The following is an 18684-nucleotide window of genomic DNA, read 5'->3' on the forward strand; positions in this document are numbered from 1 at the left end:
GTGTATTGTTTAGACTCACACTTCTGTGCACTGTATGCCATTTCGGCCATTAATTTATAAAAAGGGTACAGAGGCACTGGAGAAGGCAGAGATTACAAAGGTGGTGACAGAAATGCATGGAAAAATGAAATGACAGATTGGGTTTCTCTTTCTCTTGAACAAAGGCAGCCGAGGGATCACCCGATAGAGCTCTTCAAAATTATGAAGGTTTTGATAGAGTGGGTGCAGAGAGAATGCCGAAGAGCATAACTGGAGATCAATATAAGATAGAGCCCAAGTAATCCGCTAGACAATTCAGAAGAAACGTCTTTAGCAAAAATTGGTGAGAATATGGAACTCAGTACCATTGGGAGCAATTGAAATGAAATAGTACAGATGCATTTAAGGGGAAATTAAGCAAGAAAATGAGGGCGAAGGGAAGAGAGGGTTGTAATATTGGATTTAGCTGACGAAAAATGGGAAGAAGCATGCATAGAGCATAAACGCCAACATGGATTGATTAGGCCAAATGGCCTGTTTGTTTCTGTGCCATATATCTTTTGTAATCCTATGTAAAGTTTTGTTTCTTCAAGGAAAAACAGTTCTGATCTGTAACTCACTGTTCATGGCTTTGCATCTCACCCTTTTGTGGCATTAGCCTCAAATGCAAGAACAGAATGCTGAAGTGAATTTTATCTTTCTAGCACTAAAGTAAAGCCATCTCTTATGTCTGTGCTTTTGTGATGTATGTTTCCTGTTGGCAGCTAGAAGAAGGAGAGCAATTTTGCAAGATTGTAACAACTATGGGGGAAGAAGCTGGTGAATTTCTTACCAAAGGCTATTTGGGCCTCGGGCTGGTCTACAGTCTCCAAGCTACGGATGGTAAGATGATGAACAAGGCTGTGTAAGTACAGCATGACAGCAAATAAATTGCTTCTGTAGGTACCTTTAGCAAAGCAGTGCCTGTTTTGGTGTAGTCAAAGGCAAGTGCATAATTGTTTGCCAAGCACGCAGAATTTGTTCTGAAAATGCAATTCTTTCAATGCAGTTGTTTTCAAAACACATTTTCTCTTTTCTCCTCTTTTTGTTAGTTTTGGGCTGTCAGAATAGGGAATACACAAAAACGACTGGCCAACAGCTGCTCCTGGACTGGTACTAGTGTCTCCTATAACTGTCAGTTTTGGGGAGGCAGGGAGAACCTAGATGTATCTTTTCCTGGCCAACATTTGACTCTTGACTAACTGCCTCCTATCTAAATATATGTTTATAACCCAGAAGGCCATAATAATTGAATTTCTTTTTACGTGATCTGGTACTGTTATCCTGCAACCATACCAACATGCGCCCCTTCTATCTTCTGAAAGGCACAATGAGCTATCTTTTTTCTTCAGAACAGTTCTGATGAAAAGTCATCAATCTGAAAACACGTTTCTCTTTCCACAGATTCTACTGGATTTGGTGAGTATTTCCAGAATTTTTATTTATTTCAGTTTTTCTTCATTCCCATTGTTTTGATTTTGTAGGGTTCTTCCCCACCTTTTCAGATAAAAACGCAATCCTGACATCATGGTGGGGTTGAAAGTGTGAAGAGGGCTTAATCCAAGAAAGAGGGTGGTTTGGGCTGGGTGGTTATGATGGTGGTGGTTTGGGGTGGATGGCAGGGCCTTGCAGTTAAAATCTGCTAAATCTGTCTCCCAAACCAAACCCACCTCCAACCTGTCAAACCTCTGGTTTTAACAGAGGCCAGAAGTTGGACAGGCGACCAACCTGCTCTTTGGGTTGGAGCTTTAAGTATGTTACTGAGCTACAAACCTCATAGTCATGCAGGTTTTCAATTGCAACTATTTTTGATCAGGCTTCCTAACAACCAGGGAAACTGACAGTTTCAACATTTCCCCCCCACCCCCACCTCCTCCAACCATCACCAGTGTAGTAAGAGCATGATTGTGTTGCAATTCACCGATTAACCACTAGGAGTCTCAGTAGTATATAAATGAATGTTAGAGTCAGGTGACTTCGGACTGGCTGGAGGGAGATGTAGAGAGAGGTTGCCTGTGCATGATCATACAGTTATTCATCTGTTGTTTTATGTACAGTTTACTCACAGTTAATGTTAATAAATCATTAATAGCTTTAGCTACAAGTGTTCTTGTAATATAAATCAGACCATCCGACAAAAACATTACATGGTACCAGGATTGGATGGCATTAAACACTGAGAAAAAACTATCAACCTGCCACGAGGTCCACAGAGATTTAAAGATTTTGCAGACAGCCACAATTAACAACATGGAGTCAGTGAAGCCGCCAGCGAGTCTCAGATTTTATGGCAATGCGGACAGCAACTGGTGTGTGTTTAAACAGCAATTTAATCTGTTTCTTACTGCAATAAATGTAATAGATCAATCAGATTTGCGAAAGACAGCGATACTCCAGCAGCGGCAGGGCCCGAAGCAATTGCTGCGTCTAATATGTTTAAATTTGCAAACGACGATGAGATAGCAAATATTTTAACAAAGTAATTTGAAGATTTGATGCACATTGCACCCCCAGAAAGAATGAAATTTAATAATAATCTATATTAATGCCACAAGTAGACTTACATTAACATTGCAATGAAGTTACTGTGAAAATCCCGCAGTCGTCACACTCCGGCCCCTTTTCGGGTACACTGAGGGAGAATTCAGAATGTACAATTCACCTAACAAGTACATCTTTCGGGACTTGTTGGAGGAAATCCATGCAGACACAGGGAGAACATGCAGACTGGGCACAGACAGTGACCCAAGCCGAAAATCGAATCGGGGCCCCTGGCGCTGTGGAGCAATAGCGCTAACCAATGTGGGATCCTCAAAATCTTAACAGGAATATCAAAGAGAATATTACCAAATGCCAAAGCATGAGGAAATCACATCTCTGATGGCTGGTGCACAGTTCTTTATGAAATTTGACCCATCTCAATGTTTCTGACAACTAAAGCTCGAGGAACAAAGTACAAAATACTGCACTTTTAACACGCCATTTGGATGGTATTACTTTCTGAGAATGCATTTTGGCATAATTTTGGCATCAGAATTTTTTCACCTTGCCGTGGAACACATCATCAAAGGCATCGAAGATGTGTGTGTGTGTACTTGGATGATATCATCATTTGTGGCTCAAACATAGAAGAGCACAATATGAGGTTGCCTAAAGTCTAACGAGCCTCAGGAGAAATGGGCTGAAGCCCAACAAGCAAAAGTGCCAATTTGGAGTAACTGTGGTCACATTCCTAGGTGTCAAGCTCTCATCGCATGGCATTGAACCTGACGATGACAAAATCAAAGCAATTCTCAACATGCCAAAACCACACAACAAGAAAGCCATCTTAAGAGTGATGGGTATGATCAATTTTATAGGGAAATTCATTCCAAACCTGTCAGCAAAAATTACACATCTACGTGATCGCCTGCACAAGACAACAGATTTCACTTGGATTGAGCAACATGAGCAAAAGTGGAAGAAGCTCAAGACTTCACTAACCACCACGCAAATTCTCACATTTTCAGACCCATCTAAGCAGATTAAAGTGTCAACAGATACGTCCAAAGATATTGTAGGAGCAGTTCTTCTGAAACTCGAGCATGTCGATTGGAAACCAATCGCATATGCATCACGGTCCATGACGACAACAGAGTAGAGGGATGCTCAAATCGAAAAAGAATGCCTGGGTTTAGTTGTAAGCTTGGAGAAATTCCACCACTACGTCTATGTGCTTCCAACTTTCACAGTTGGGACAGGGCATCATCCTTTGGTTAACATCATCACATCATCAAAAATAGCCTCAACCAGATGTCTCTGTGCATTCAGAGGTTGATGATGAAGTTACAACGCCATGACTTCAATCTCATCTACACACCAGGCAAATATTTGTTCTTTGCAGATGCATTATCGAGAGCCCCCATACAAAGTGTTAGTAGTGAAATTGCTGAGGATGTAGATCTGCATGTCAATCTTATTTCCACACTACTACCAGTATCAGATACGAAACTACGTGAGATCCAAGAAGAGACTAGGAAGGATCAAACTCTTCAAGAGGTGATGAGGAACATCAACTCACACTAGCCCAGAGTTCAATGTATGGAGTTCTACAATATAAGATCTGAACTCAGTATCATTAACGGAGTGGTGCTTCATTTGAACACTATAGTTGTACCTCAATCTTTTCACAAGGATATACTAAAGAGGATACATGAAGGACATCTCGGAATTGAAGAATGTAAATGGAGCGCTCATGATTTTGTTCACTGGCCAGGTATAAACCAGGCTATTGACAGGATGGTCAATTATTGTGACATACACCAGACACATCGTTGCAAGCAAACAAAAAAACCAATGCAAATATCTGATTTACTTACGGCACCAGGGCATAAAGTCGTTAAGGATCTCTTTCACCTACGAGGGGAAGATTATTCATGATCATAGGCTATTTTTCAAACTATCCTGAAATGGCTCTACTGTCAAGCAAAACGTCAAGCTTGTAATACTGCATACCAAGTCAAGTTTTGCGAGACACAGAATTCCGCAAGTCGTCGTCAGTGACCACCGTCCTTGCTTTAGCCGGAAAGAGTGGTAACACTTCACAGTCATGTATGATTTCAATCACGTCAAGCCGTTGTACCTTCAAGTCAATGGAAAAGCCGGAAAAGGTGCACATATTGTGACGGGGCTGGTTTAGCACACTGGGCTAAATAGCTGGCTTTTAATGCAGGCCAGGAGCACAGTTCAATTCCCGTAACAGCCTCCCCGAACAGGCGCCGGAATGTGGCGACTAGGGGCTTTTCACAGTAACTTCATTTGAAGGCTACTTGTGACAATAAGCGATTTTCATTCATTTCAATCAAGTAATTGTTGAAGAAAGCAATGGACAGCCAATCTGATCCATATCTCGCGCTATTAAGTTTCAGAGCGTCACCATTGTCACAAGGTAGATTGCCAGCAGAGTTACTCATGAATAGAAGGTTGCGTACCACACTTCCATACTTGGAAAAGGATGAGGAGAATGCAGTGGTACTGCAGGAAATGCAAAACATTAAAGCAAAACACAAGCAGTTCTATGGTAAGAGTGTCTAGAACCTTAACACCTCTTGAGTAGTGATGACATTGTGAGAGTAGAAGATTCAGGTAATTGGTCGAGAAAAGCCATTGTACTTGAAGAAGTAGCACCTCGTTCCTACAATGTACAGACAGAGGATGGGCTGGTTTTGAGAAGAAATCATCGCGCACTCTTGAAAACCAGAGAAGACTTTCACAACAACATGATGGATGATGAATCTACATCAGAATCACCGCAAGCTGCAGTGTCAGATAGTTCAGCAATTCCTGAGCATGAGAATGTCATGGAGAACATTGAATCTACAAGTTCTGAGCAGCAAGGTCAAACTTTGAGACTATCAACCAGAGTCAGCAGAAAACCTATAGATTTGGACAATTTGTACATATTATTCTTGTAAATATATATACATTTATATATGTTAAATCAGTTTTAAATTTAAAAAAATAATATTGTTAGACTCACAGACTCATGATATCACATGCAAATATACTGATAATGTATTAATTTATTCCTTCAAAGGAAAGGGGATGTGGTGATATCATAGTTGTATTGTAATTCACTGACTGACCACTAGGAGTCTCATATATAAGTGAATGTGAGAGTCAGGTGACTTCAGACTGGCTGGAGGGAGCTGGAGAGAGAGGTTGCCTGTGCATGATCCTACTGTTATTCTATTGTTTTGTATATCATTTACCCACAATTAATGTTAATAAATCATTAATAGCTTTAGCTACAAGTGTTCTTGTAATATAAATCAGGCCATCCGTCAAGAACTTTACAATCAGGACTCCAATTTCCCAATCTCCCCAGACTCCTGCCGTGGTTTATGTCCACCGCAATAGTTGGGAAGCTGAATTGCCATAAAAGCAAACTGATCACTCATTTAGAAAAGGAAACCTGCCATCCTTGTGTTGTGTGTACAACAACAACAACTTGTGTATATATACAGCTGATGTATATATATATATATATGCTGCCTCTACAGTAATGAATAGTCTCTCGGCATTTCACATCAGCATTATAAAACAAAATACAACTCTGAGGCACATAAAAAGCTATTAGTTCATATGACCAAAAGCTTAGTCAAAGAGATAGGTTATGAGGAGTGCCTTATGGGAGGAAAGCCAGATGGAGAGGCCGAGAGTTGTGGGGGAGGGGCTATTTCAGAACTTGGGGCCTAGACAACTGACGATAAATGATGAAGCAATTCAAACCGGAAAACTCAGAAGACCAGAATTGGATAAATGCAGACATCTTAGTGAGTTGTGGGGTTTGAAGAGATTGGGGTGAGGTAGGGAGGTAAGGAAATGAAATGAAAATCGGTTATTGTCACAAGTAGGCTTCAAATGAAGTTACTGTGTAAAGCCCCTAGTCGCCACATTCCGGCACCTGTTCGGGGAAGCTGGTACGGGAATTGAACCCGCGCTGCTTTGGCCTGCTTTAAAAGCCAGCTATTTAGCCCTGTGCTAAACCAGCCCCGGATAGGGAGAGGTGAGGCCACAGAAGGATTTGAAAACCAGTTTGAAAATTTTAAAATATGCAATTTTGTTGACTCCTAACTGCCCTTGAAATGGCAAACCACCGTTACCAGCTTCTTGAGGGTAATTGGGGATGGATAATAAATGCAGGCATTGCCTTGCTGCCCACATCTTGTGAATGAATTAAAAATAAAAGTTGGAGTGATGTCCAAGAAGCAGTATCTGGAAAACAGATTTTTATTACATTTCTGAGAAAAGCACTACATTCATATAACATTTTTCACAATGCAGACAAAGAGAGGGATGTGCTTTGTGGAGGCTGCAATGTGAAGCCAATGTCAACCTACAAATCTTCTTTCTGATTTTGATTGCTCTGAATACTTTTTCCAGATTTCATTCTCTAATGTGGAGTAGGTTTTTGTGCATGTAATTTCTTTAATGTATCAGTGTCTAATGGTGCTGCCAAGTTCTAAAGAGCTGATCTAAGTTGCATTGTGAGTAATATGGACTGAGAAACCTTGTGTTTAGTATGCAACTGAAAATTGGCAAATAATTTTCTGCATTGGATAATGCCTATCCTTTTGTTTGTTTGGAGGATTTGCCTGAATTTATTGAGCAAAAGGAGACCGGATTGCAGATGATCGTTTACTTTTAATGGAATTATTGTAATTTAATGACTTTTAATTACTAATTTGAATCTAGTTGGGGGTATTACCAAGAAGGAAAATTATTTGTTTATCGTGGTTAGTAAAACAAAATTCGGTTTCACATTTTTCTGCTTCCCTCCTGTCCATTGGTACCTTTGCAAATATGCCAATATTCATATGTTAGCCAAAATAATGAGCAGTGCTTGGTCATTTGATCAGAAACAGTATTTCAGCCAATTCTGATGCCTCACTAATGAATGCTTTAGAAGAGGTTTCTGGAACATGATCAGGAGCAGGAGATCTGGGTTTGTTTTCTCTTCCCTAATCAAGGGACTGTCATGATATACATCAGCATATCATGGTGCAATCTGTTGCTAGCTTTCCGGTTGGTTCAATTGCTCTGTTTTATTACCTTTGCTCTCGAGTAGCCAGGTATCTTTATGATACCGCCACGAGGTTCAAGTCCAAGTAATGATCAATAACTCAATACACCGATTAGTAAGATTCAAATCAAAGCACATTTATTATACACAGTAATCGTTACTCATGCACAAATTCTACGTCTAAGCTACTTCTACAACTAACAGGCCTATACTTAACTTCGGACTGGCCCACCAGGTCAGGGGAACAAATGGCCTTTCGTTTGGGTTCTGAGTCTACGGGATTCGAAGTTGGTACGGATTGGTAGCTGGGAGCGCCTATCTCGTAGCGAGCGTTGAATTAAGACTTCTTTCAGCGGTCACTGCACCGGTCACGGTCAAGGTTGGTTCGCGTTGCTGGGTGACCTGGGCAGGACGAAGAGAGCGAGTTGAACTTGGGGGCTTAACTTTATAGTCCCCAGGGGCTTCCCACCTTTCGGGGTGGACCCTGTACCTGGTTCTAGGTGAGTGGACTTCGCTCCAATCGCTTGGTTCGATTTCTCCAATACTTGAGCGGTTCCCTGATCGATGGGCGGTCTTGAGGTGTTCGTTAACCTCTTTTGTGTTGGCTCCTGCTGGCGCCGGGGAGTCTGGCTTAGTTTTGAGTGTCTCAAATGTTGCTATTGTTCCCGGGGATTGCTCATCAGTATGTAGATGGCTGCTATATTGTTATGCTGATGGTCGCTGGTATCGATGCTGTCTGGGCTTTTGCAGAGTTAAATACACAGCAAACTTGCACCTGCTGGTTTCTGCCTGTGTTGGCTGAATTTCCCATCGGCCTTTGCCGTTCGCCATTTTAAATTGGGATTTGGCCAATTTAGGTGGCTACACTCCCTCCTTGTGAGCCTAACGCGAAGCGTGAAGGGTCACATAACTGCAGTGCATTCCATTCCCTGACCCGGTGAGCACTTCTTACATGGCCTCTACACTGACCATAACTATGTAAAAAAATGTTTAACTGACGATTCTAAGGGACGCTATGTCAAACAGGGACATGCATAACAAAAAATGGGAACCTCTAACTATCCTTAATACACTACACTCACTTAAACATCTCATCACTCTAACTTCCTCAACCATACAAACAAAATCATAGCAGTTTATACACAGCTTTCCTGGCTTGGCAGTCAAGCTCAGGATCGTACAATTGCTCATGAACATTTCTTTATTTACAGCAAATCGCAAATGAATGCTCTTTATTATAGATCGCGGGGGTCGGAGGTCTGGTCGTATCCGAAAATAGAGGATCTCATCCTATATACCGGGGTGCGAGCGCGGTAGGCTCTCCTCCATTTTCGCAGACGCATAGTCTGCACGATGCATCAGAGTATCGCCAATACCAATAGGGATTCTATCAAGTAGGACAGGGAGTACCAAGTTATAAACCTGGCACACCAAGATGGTATGCTGTCGCTGGTGACTGGGCTCTGGGTACTGTGGGGAAGTGAATCATTAACGGCTGGGGGGCTTGAGGTCATGGGGTTCGCAATCGTGCGCAACCAAATGTCCATTATAACGCTGAACCACGCAGAGGATGTCCTCATGGTTCTTCTTCTTTCACTTCTCTTTTCTCTTCTCTTCTCCGGTCCTGGAGCTTCTGGAGTTCTGTGTGAGCAAGCATAGTGTCTGTTACTATCTTGGTTTAACATCTCATATGATAGCCGATCTGTCCTTTAGTGCCAATTATTCCCTTTATAATTGGTCACTATGTGTGACTCCCTCAATTAAAAAAAAACGAATTTCAGGACACGACACGCTTACAAATAATGAAACAGTACGAGCCGTCTCACAGACTGTGCGATTTACCATCCAAATGTTTGAGGATGTAAATAGCATATGGTTGGCAACCTAAGGGTTACCTGAAACAAAACAAAACTTTTTGAACTAAAACTTTCCAAAATGAGGTGCGTATGGGCCGCGACGGGTAAGAGTTGGATGGAGTCCCCGGGTAGGACGGCGACCAATGCCGTGTGTCCCCTACCCGAGCGTAGCTGACCAGAGGGGGGTTCCCAGGCAGGGTGGGTCCCAAGCCGTTTCTCCACTGCCTGAGCAACTGACAAGAACGATCAAGAAATGTAGTCATCGTGGGGGGTTGCCGTATTGGTTCTTACCTCGAACCAGAAGGGCAGTTATGAATGGGGGTCTGGGTTTCCGTCGACAGACGAGTTCCGCTGAACTGGCGTCTGGGACCTTAACAAGTCTCTGCAGACAAACTAGTTCCTCTGAACTAGCGTCTGGCCAATAGCAAGTCTCTGTGGGCAAGTCCTCCGAGGTTTCGGCCGAAAAGGCGTAGGGCCGTGGAAAAAAATAAATCCGGTCTGACATACAACATGTAACAATACACCATAAACAACATCAAACATGCTGCAGGTTCCATCAGAAAGGACACCGTTTTCTCCCAAGCGGTTCCTTTTAAAACATCATCTGGACACCTCAGTTATCGGTTGCGAACAGGGTCGCAAAGGGGTTCTCGTTTTGGGAGTCAGACTCAAGGTCGTCATCTTCTCCCGGATGCCAAACTCTTGAATGTATCAGGGCTGATAGGGCTGCTTGGTATGATTTCGGATCGCTCTCGTCATTCCGGACGAGTCTGAACGACCTATCTCTGTGCCAATAGGTGGTGTCTAGTTGTGTGGGGACGGAATCGGGGTCGTCATGGTTGGTTGGTGGTGGGGTTTGTTCAGGAAAGTGATCATGAAGGGATCACTCGAATCGTGGTCAGATTCGCTGGGTGTGGGTCCTATTGTATGGGGATAGTAGGGAGGCGTGCTGTGGCTGTCGTCCGCGTCTCAGTCGCTGTCTCTGCTGCTGCAGTCTGTGGGCATTCCGGGGCGGAGTGTATATTTCAGGGGTGGAGTCGAGGTTGAATCCGTGGCTGGGCTGGACGTGTTGGGGGATGGTAGGGCTACTTTGGCTGTGGGCGGGGTGTGGTGTGCTGCATCGAGCATGACGTGGTGTGCGTGGTTAGACTGTGTTCCATATGCCTTCAGCTGGTTGATATGGAACCGCGCAGTTTTCCGTTGGGATGCTTTATCTTGTAGACGGAAGGGCTTACTTTGTCCGCAATGGAGTACGGACCTGAGTACTTTGGTGACAGGAATGTGCTGGGGTTGTATACGGAGAGCATGACTTGCTGTCCTACACTGAACTCAGTTGCATGCACTGTCTTATCGAAACAGGCCTTGCTCTGTTTCTTTCTTGTGCCCAATTTCACTGCGGCTGCTAGCTGAGCCCTTTTAACATTCTCTACTAATTGTTTGACTACGTTCTCGTGTGTGAGGGCCGTCACTTCGGGGCTGGTTAAGTCTAAACCTAATAAAAATTCTGTGCCTTTCATGGGGCGTCCGGTCATGAGAGTGTGTGGGGTGTAACCTGTGGATGTGGAAACTGTATTTCGCAAAAACATCAGCGCAAAAGGGAGGACTGAGTCCCAAGTGGTGTTGTTTTGCTGGACCATTTTTCTGAGGGTGGATTTTAGGGACCGATTCATGCGCTCCATGATACCACTTGACTGTGGGTGGTATGCAATGTGGAATTTTTGGGTAATGCCAAATATCGTGAGGACGTTCTTCATGACACGTCCCGTAAAATGGGAACCTTGGTCGGATTCAATGCTGCGGGGGAGTCCCCATCGTGTAAAGATGTGGTGGGTCAAAATCTTGGCTGTGGTCTTTGCCGTGTTAGTTCTGGATGGGAATGCTTCCACCCATTTTGTAAACGTGTCTATCACCACGAGTACATATTTATAACCGTTCCTGCAAGTGGGCAATGGTCCTATAAAATCAATCTGGAGGTTAGTCCAGGGGCCATTAGCGGGTCGGGTGTGACTAAGCTCAGCCTTTTTGGCATATCTGTCTGGATTATTCTGGGCACAGATAAAACAATTCTCGATGTAGTGATTTACATCGTCCTTTAAATTCGGCCACCAACAAAGCTGCCTGAGGTGGGCTGTAGTGGGATCGATTCCCTGATGTCCATGACCGTCATGGAACAAACAAATCAGTTGATTCCTGTCCTGTACAGGAACCACATAAAGGGTGTGTTTTAATACCACACCGTCATGTGTGGTCAGAGCATTTTTAAATCTCTCGTAGGTTGCTGGATAGTTTCCTTTTAAAATCTCCCTGAGATTGCTGTCCTGCTTCTGGGCCTGCACTAGATCCTCAATCTTAGTCTACATTCTGTGGGTCGGGAAGGGCTGCTACGACTGAAGGGTCTTAACTTAAAACTGTGAGCTTCACATGCTCTCGCTCATCCAGGCCGTACATGGTTGCCTGCTGCTTTACTCTGGCAAAGAAATGGCGGGGGTCTGAGGTGGGGAGGAACGGTGTGATTTTCTCGCACACGTCCCGTAATTGGGTCACTGTTAAGGGGGTGGTATACAAAGATTCCGTGTCGTTCGATGTGGCTGTGCGGTGGGTGGTTACTGGGTTCATTGGAGCCTGAACTATCTGCTCTGCGGGGGTTGGGGCGCTTTCCTCTTCTGTGGCTTTCCCTGCGCACATGTTCCCTGAACATATCTCTGTGCTGTCTCATTCAACTCTTTCCAATCAGGGCCGTCTTCCTCATCTAACTTTGCTCCAAAGGTTTCCTGGAATCCATTCTGAACTGAAAGCAGAGATTGCAGCTCTGCAATCTGCTTCCGGCACTTTGCGTGGTCCAGTGAGCTTTGTCTTTGCTCCGTGGTGGCAGCATGGAGTGCTCTTAACGCTGCCTTCAGGTCACTACACTGCCTCTGCAATGCTTCTACCTGTTTCTCAGTTTCCTCTTGTACCAGGACTGCACGTTGCGTGTCCTGATAGGCCTTTTCATACTGGGACTGGAAGCTGCTTAAGTGCGCCAGACAAGACTAGTGTGCCCTTTTGGCATCCTCCACCTCTCCGTGTTTTGCTCCCAACTTCCTCCTTAACTCTAAGTTCTCTCTTTCTACCTCGCTTACATCGACCTTACTTATTCGATGTATGCCTTCTACCTCTTTCCGGAGCGTCCTAACGACCTCCTCTAATTGTGCCAAGCAGGACACGATTGCCATCGGCTTGCGAGCTTTCCCTAAGCTCTTCTTGTGGATCTCGCTCAGGGTATCCCACCAAGTATGTCCTATATTCCCGGGGCCTGATTCCTCGTTGTCACAGAATTCATTCCAAAGGGGCCATCCATCCCTTCCCTTTGAGATATTTCCTGATTTCCTCTTCCCAAATGGGACATTGTCCCACTCTACTGCTGCTGGTCGCTGCGACTGCAAATTCCTCAGGGTTCATGAGGCGTTGCATTGCCTGCATTGCCATCTTTCCTATCCGAATGCTGCTCTTCAAATTTGGGACAGGGGTATTAAGGCGGTGCTGTAAATACGGGTACGGCTTTCGCTACTTTCCGAAATACAAACTCCCGACAGTTTTGTCACAACAAAAAATCTATCAGTTTTACCTTATCGCCCTGTTATTTACGCATGCATACACACACTTCCGAATTATGAGTATTGATCAGAACTGCTTGAACGCTTGTGGTATTCTGTTCCCAATTGGATCTCTAATTCAAATTCTGGGTTCTGCCAGAGTGGTTATGCCACTTCTAGATCGGGTCCCGTCAGGATGTCGCCAAATAATGTTGCTGACTTTCCGGTTGGATCAATTGCTCTGTTTTATTCCCTTTGCACTCGAGTCGCCAGGTATCTTTATGATACCGCCACGAGGTTCAAGTCCGAGTAATGATCAATAACTCAATACACCGATTAGTAAGATTCAAATCAAAGCACATTTATTATACACCATAATCGTTACTCATGCACAAATTCTCTGTCTAAGTTACTTCTACAACTAACAGGCCTATACTTAACTTCGGACTGGCCCACCAGGTCAGGGGAACAAATGGCCTTTCGTTCGGGTTCTGAGTCTGCGGGATTCGAAGTTGGTACGGATTGGTAGCTAGGAGCGCCTATCTCGTAGCGAGCGTTGAATTAAGACTTACTTCTTTCGGCGGTCACTGCACCGGTCACTGTCAAGGTTGGTTCGCATTGCTGAGTGACCCGGGCAGGACGAAGAGAGCGAGTTGAACTTGGGGGCTTAACTTTATAATCCCCAGGGGCTTCCCACCTTTCGGGGCGGACCCTGTACCTGGTTCTAGGTGATTGGACTTTGTTCCAATCGCTTGGTTCGATTTCTCCATTACTGGAGCGGTTCCCTGATCGATGGGCGATCTTGAGGTGTTCGTTAACCTCTTTTGTGTTGGCTCCTGCTGGCGCCGGGGAGTCTGGCTTATTGTTCCCGGGGATTGCTCATCAGTATGTAGATGGCTGCTACATTGTTATGCTGATGGTCGCTGGTATCGATGTTGTCTGGGCTTTTGCAGAGTTAAATACACAGCAAACCTGCACCTGCTGGTTTCTGCCTGAGTTGGCTGAATTTCCCACCGGCCTTTGCCGTTCGCCATTTTAAATCGGGACTTGGCCAATTTAGGTGGCTACAAATCACACACACACTGACACACTGATGGACATACAGTAGGACCAACCAGCATACACAACATCGCAACTAATCACCAGTGATAGCACAAGCACTATAAAGACAGTGGACGCCAGAGTTCCCGCTCATTGTAGCAGCAGCCAGCTCAGAGCACAGAGCTCACCGCCTGCCTCTCAGACATTCACCATGTGCTGAGTGCCTCACCTAGATAGTGATAGGACAGGGTCCACAGATAAGCTGGTAATGCACGTACCCAAGCTTACAGTATGTTATTACAGTTGAGTTAATAAAATAGAGTTGCACCATCTCCAGCCATGTTGACCTGTTTGTAGAACAGAACATCCAACACGACATGGTTCCAGGACGCATATTAGCCCCTGTGAGACCTAACTGCAACTTATCAGCAATCCGCCATCCTGCAGCATGGAGAACATCAACCCGCCGCCGCCGCTACGCATCGCTGGCAATCTCGGGGTGATTTGGAAGCTTTTTAAACAGCGCTTCCAGCTCTTCCTAGAGGCCACAGACAGGGAGAATGCATTGGACACCAAGAAGATTGCCCTTCTTCTCTCCACGGCAGGGCAACACGCCATCCACATCTTTAACTCCTTTACATTCGCGGACGGCGAGGACAAAACCAAATACAAGACGGTGCTCCTAAAATTTGATGAACACTTCAGCGTTGAAGTTAACGAAAGCTTCGAAAGGTACTTGTTCCAGCAGCGCCTGCAGGGTAAGGACGAACCTTTCCAGTCTTATTTAACGCACCTCCGCATCCTCGCGCAGTCCTGCGGCTATGGGCCCACCTCTGACTCCATGATACGCGACCAGATAGTTTTCGGGGTCATGTCGGACACCCTGCGCCAGCAGCTCCTTAAAATAAAGCAACTCACCCTAGCGACGGCCATCGAGACCTGCGTCCTGCATGAGAACGCCACCAGCCGGTACTCACACATCCAGGCGGCTGAAACGGCGCGGCAGGGGCCCCATGAGGCGGAGCGGGTCCAGGTGATCGAGTACCTCCCGGCCTGGAGGAGGGCGGCTGTTTCTCGCGCTTTCCGAGGCCTCCCGCGCTTGTACGCGCCAAAAGAGGGGACGTTGACGTGGAGGAACGTGATGCGCAGGTGCGCACTACGCAAGACCGCACCACGCATGCGCAGTGGCGCAACGAACGCACTGACGCCATGACGTGCGGCAACTGTGGCTCCGTCCATTTAAAGCGGCAATGTCCGGCCAAAGCGCGGCAATGCCTACGCTGTGGCAGGCTTGGCCACTATGCTGCCTGCTGTCGAGCAGCTCAGCCTGCCAACTCGCAACAGTTTAACCAGCCTCGCAGAAATGTTCGGGCAATTCTACCCACATTCACTGAGTCCGATCCTGACATCATACAGACCAGTGACACTGAGGACAGGGAGCCCTTCCGCGTTGCTGTCATCAACAAGAACAAGCTGTCCCCGAGTCGAACGCACCAGTCGCTGACGGTGCACAGCACATTGATCCGGACGACGAGTGGTGTGCCACCCTGACGGTCAACCGATCCCAGATCACATTCCGCCTGGACACGGGTGCTTTCGCAAATCTCCTCGCATGGTCAGCACTTCAAACCCTGAGGGTCAAGCCAGCAATTCTTCCATCCATCTGTCAACTCGTTGACTATAATGGCAACGTCATCCCCGCCACGGGGTCGTGCCAACTCGAAGTGACGCACAACTCGCGTAAAGCCATCCTATCCTTCGAGATCATGGGCTCTTCAAAGGACTCTCTGCTAGGCGCACAGGCGTGCAAACTCCTCCACCTCGTTCAGCGAGTACACTCTCTCCAGAAGGCACGTCTGACTTCCAAGATGCGGAATTCAGGGCGCAACTAAACTCAATCCTCTCTCACAACCAGGATGCTTTCGAGGGCATAGGTACACTGCCCTACACATACAAAATCCTGCTCTAACAGGATGCCACCCCGGTAGTTCATGCACCTCGCAGAGTCCCAGCACCCCTCAAGGACCGCCTCAAGCAGGAGCTTCAGGACCAAGGAGTGCTTTCCCGGGTGACGGAGCCAACTGCATGGGTCAGCTCCATGGTGTGCGTCAAGAAGCCTTCCGGCGAGCTCCGGATCTGTATAAACCCGAAAGACTTAAATCGCAATATAATGAGGGAACATTACCCTTTACCCAATGTGAGGAGATCACGTGCGAGATGGCTCGGGCAAAAATATTCACCAAGCTTGATGCCTCAAAGGGCTTCTGGCAGATTCAATTGGATCAGTCCAGCAGGAAGCTGTGTACCTTCAACACTCCATTTGGCAGATACTGCTACAATAGGATGCCATTTGGAATCATATCGGCCTCTGAAGTTTTCCATAGCATCATGGAACAGATGATGGAGGGCATCGAAGGCGTGCACGTCTATGTGGACGATATCATTATTTGGTCTACCACACTGCAGGAGCATATCAGTTGCCTCCAACGCGTCTTTCAACGGATACGGGACCAGGGCCTGCGCCTTAACAGAGCCAAATGTTCCTTTGGCCAAACCAAGCTCAAGTTCTTGGGGGACCACATCGTCCGGTTGGGTGTGCGGCCGGATGCCGACAAGGTGGCAGTCATCACGGCTATGCAGAAGCCCACAGACAAGAAGGCGGTGCTATGCTTCCTAGGAATGGTCAACTTCATGGGAAAATTCATCTCTAACCTCGCTTCCCACACCTCACATCTCCGGCACCTTGTCAGGAAGACAACTGAATTCCAGTGGCTTCCCACCCACCAGCATGAATGGGAGGAGCTCAAGGTCAAGCTTACCACCGCCCCGGTACTGGAGTTCTTCGATCCTGCAAGGGAGACGAAAATCTCGACTGACGCCAGCCAATGCGGCATTGAGGCGGTCCTCCTGCAACGGGACGACACCGCATCATGGGCCCCGGTCGCCTATGCGTCGTGGGCCATGACCCCCACAGATCAGCACTATGTGCAAATTGAGAAGGAGTGTCTAGGCCTGTTGACTGGCATTGATAAGTTCCACGACTATGTGTATGGCCTTCCCCAGTTCACCGTGGAGACCGACCATCGCCCGCTGGTTGGCATCATCCAAAAGGACCTTAATGACATGAACTCTCGCCTCCAGCGCATTCTGCTCAAACTCCGGAGGTACGACTTCCAACTTGTATACGCCCCGGGTAAGGACCTGATCATAGCAGACACTCTGTCCAGGGCAGTCGACACTCCGTCCGACCCTGAGGGGTTCGTTGGCCAAGTTGACGCACATGTAGCCTTCACTTCTGCCAATCTGCCGGCCACTGACGAATGCCTTGCCCACATTCGCCGTGAGACTGTGGCTGACCCCCTTCTGCAACATGTGATGCGCCACATGACGGACGGGTGGCTCAAGGGACAATGCCCACAGTTTTACACCATTCGGGACGACTTGGCAGTTGTGGATGGTGTCCTCCTGAAGCTGGACCGCATTGTGATCCCACACAGCATGCACCGGCTTGTCTTAGAACAGCTGCACGAAGGCCATCTCGGCGTTGAGAAGTGCCGACGGAGGGCCCGAGAGGCTGTATACTGGCCGGGAGTAAATGAGGACATTGCCAACACTGTGCTCAATTGCCCCATCTGTCAGCGGTTTCAGCCGGCACAACCACGTGAGACCCTTCAGGGCCATGAGTTGGTCATGTCCCCCTGGTCGAAGGTGGGCGTGGACCTGTTCCATGCACTCGGCAGGGACTACATCATCATCATCGACTACTTTTCCAGCTATCCTGAGGTCATACGCCTGCACGACACCACGTCACCGGCTGTTATCCGGGCCTGTAAGGAGACCTTTGCTCACCACGGCATTCCGCTCACCGTGATGTCAGACAATGGCCCCTGCTTCGCGAGTCAGGAATGGTCTTCCTTCCCTAGTGCATACAACTTTGCACACGTGACGTCCAGTCCCCTGCACCCTCAGTCAAATGGCAAAGCAGAGAAGGGCGTCCACCTTGTAAAAAAGGCTCCTCTGCAAGGCTGCTGATGCAGGATCTGACTTCTGCCTTGCCTTGCTGGCCTATCGCTCGGCCCCACTGTCCACGGGCCTATTGCCGGCCCAACTGCTTATGGGTCGCACCCTCAGGACCACTGTGCCGTCCATTCACGTCCCAGACCTCGACCATGCTCCGGTACTTCGGCGGATGCAACAAGAGCGTGAGCAACACAAGGCGGCTCATGATGCTCGGGCGACTGATCTTCCTGCGCTGGTGCCTGGAGATCATGTCCGCATACATCTTCCGGAGGGTGGCTAGTCGGCAACCGCTGAGGTTCTTAGACAGGTGGCTCCCCGCTCGTTTCTGGTTCGTTTGCCTGATGGCTCAATTTGCCGCCGCAATCGGCGTGCTCTTCATCTGGTTCCACGCTCGCTACGAAATTCTGCACCGGTGCCACGCCTTCTTGTTGTCCCTGACATGGACTTTGTTGAGCGTCCGGATACCCTGCCTCCTCCTCACTTGACCCATGGCCCGTGGCCCGGCCCATTCGTCAGTCGGTGGATCCTGAACCACCCAGAGGCGGTCAACCCGAATTCGTCGCCCACCCCCAAAGGCTTGATTTATAAACCTTGCACTATTGGACTCACTGAC

At 47.0% G+C, this 18684-nt stretch overlaps 1 protein-coding gene across 4 annotated transcripts in view; it reads left to right on the forward strand.

Annotated features, from left to right (window-relative positions):
* The window catches only part of LOC140426372 (tetratricopeptide repeat protein 7A-like), a 515720-nt gene that overhangs the window by 205098 nt on the left and 291938 nt on the right, over positions 1-18684 (forward strand). For 3 of the 4 annotated variants that reach the window (XM_072511044.1, XM_072511074.1, XM_072511065.1), the window contains exons 12-13: positions 744-861; positions 1423-1437. In XM_072511044.1, the coding sequence (XP_072367145.1) occupies positions 744-861; positions 1423-1437 (133 nt within the window). The remainder of the gene's footprint in view (positions 1-743; positions 862-1422; positions 1438-18684) is intronic. The other variant, XM_072511055.1, reaches the window with a different exon arrangement.

This window comes from Scyliorhinus torazame, chromosome 1 (genome assembly GCF_047496885.1).
Source record: "Scyliorhinus torazame isolate Kashiwa2021f chromosome 1, sScyTor2.1, whole genome shotgun sequence".
NCBI lineage: Eukaryota > Metazoa > Chordata > Chondrichthyes > Carcharhiniformes > Scyliorhinidae > Scyliorhinus > Scyliorhinus torazame.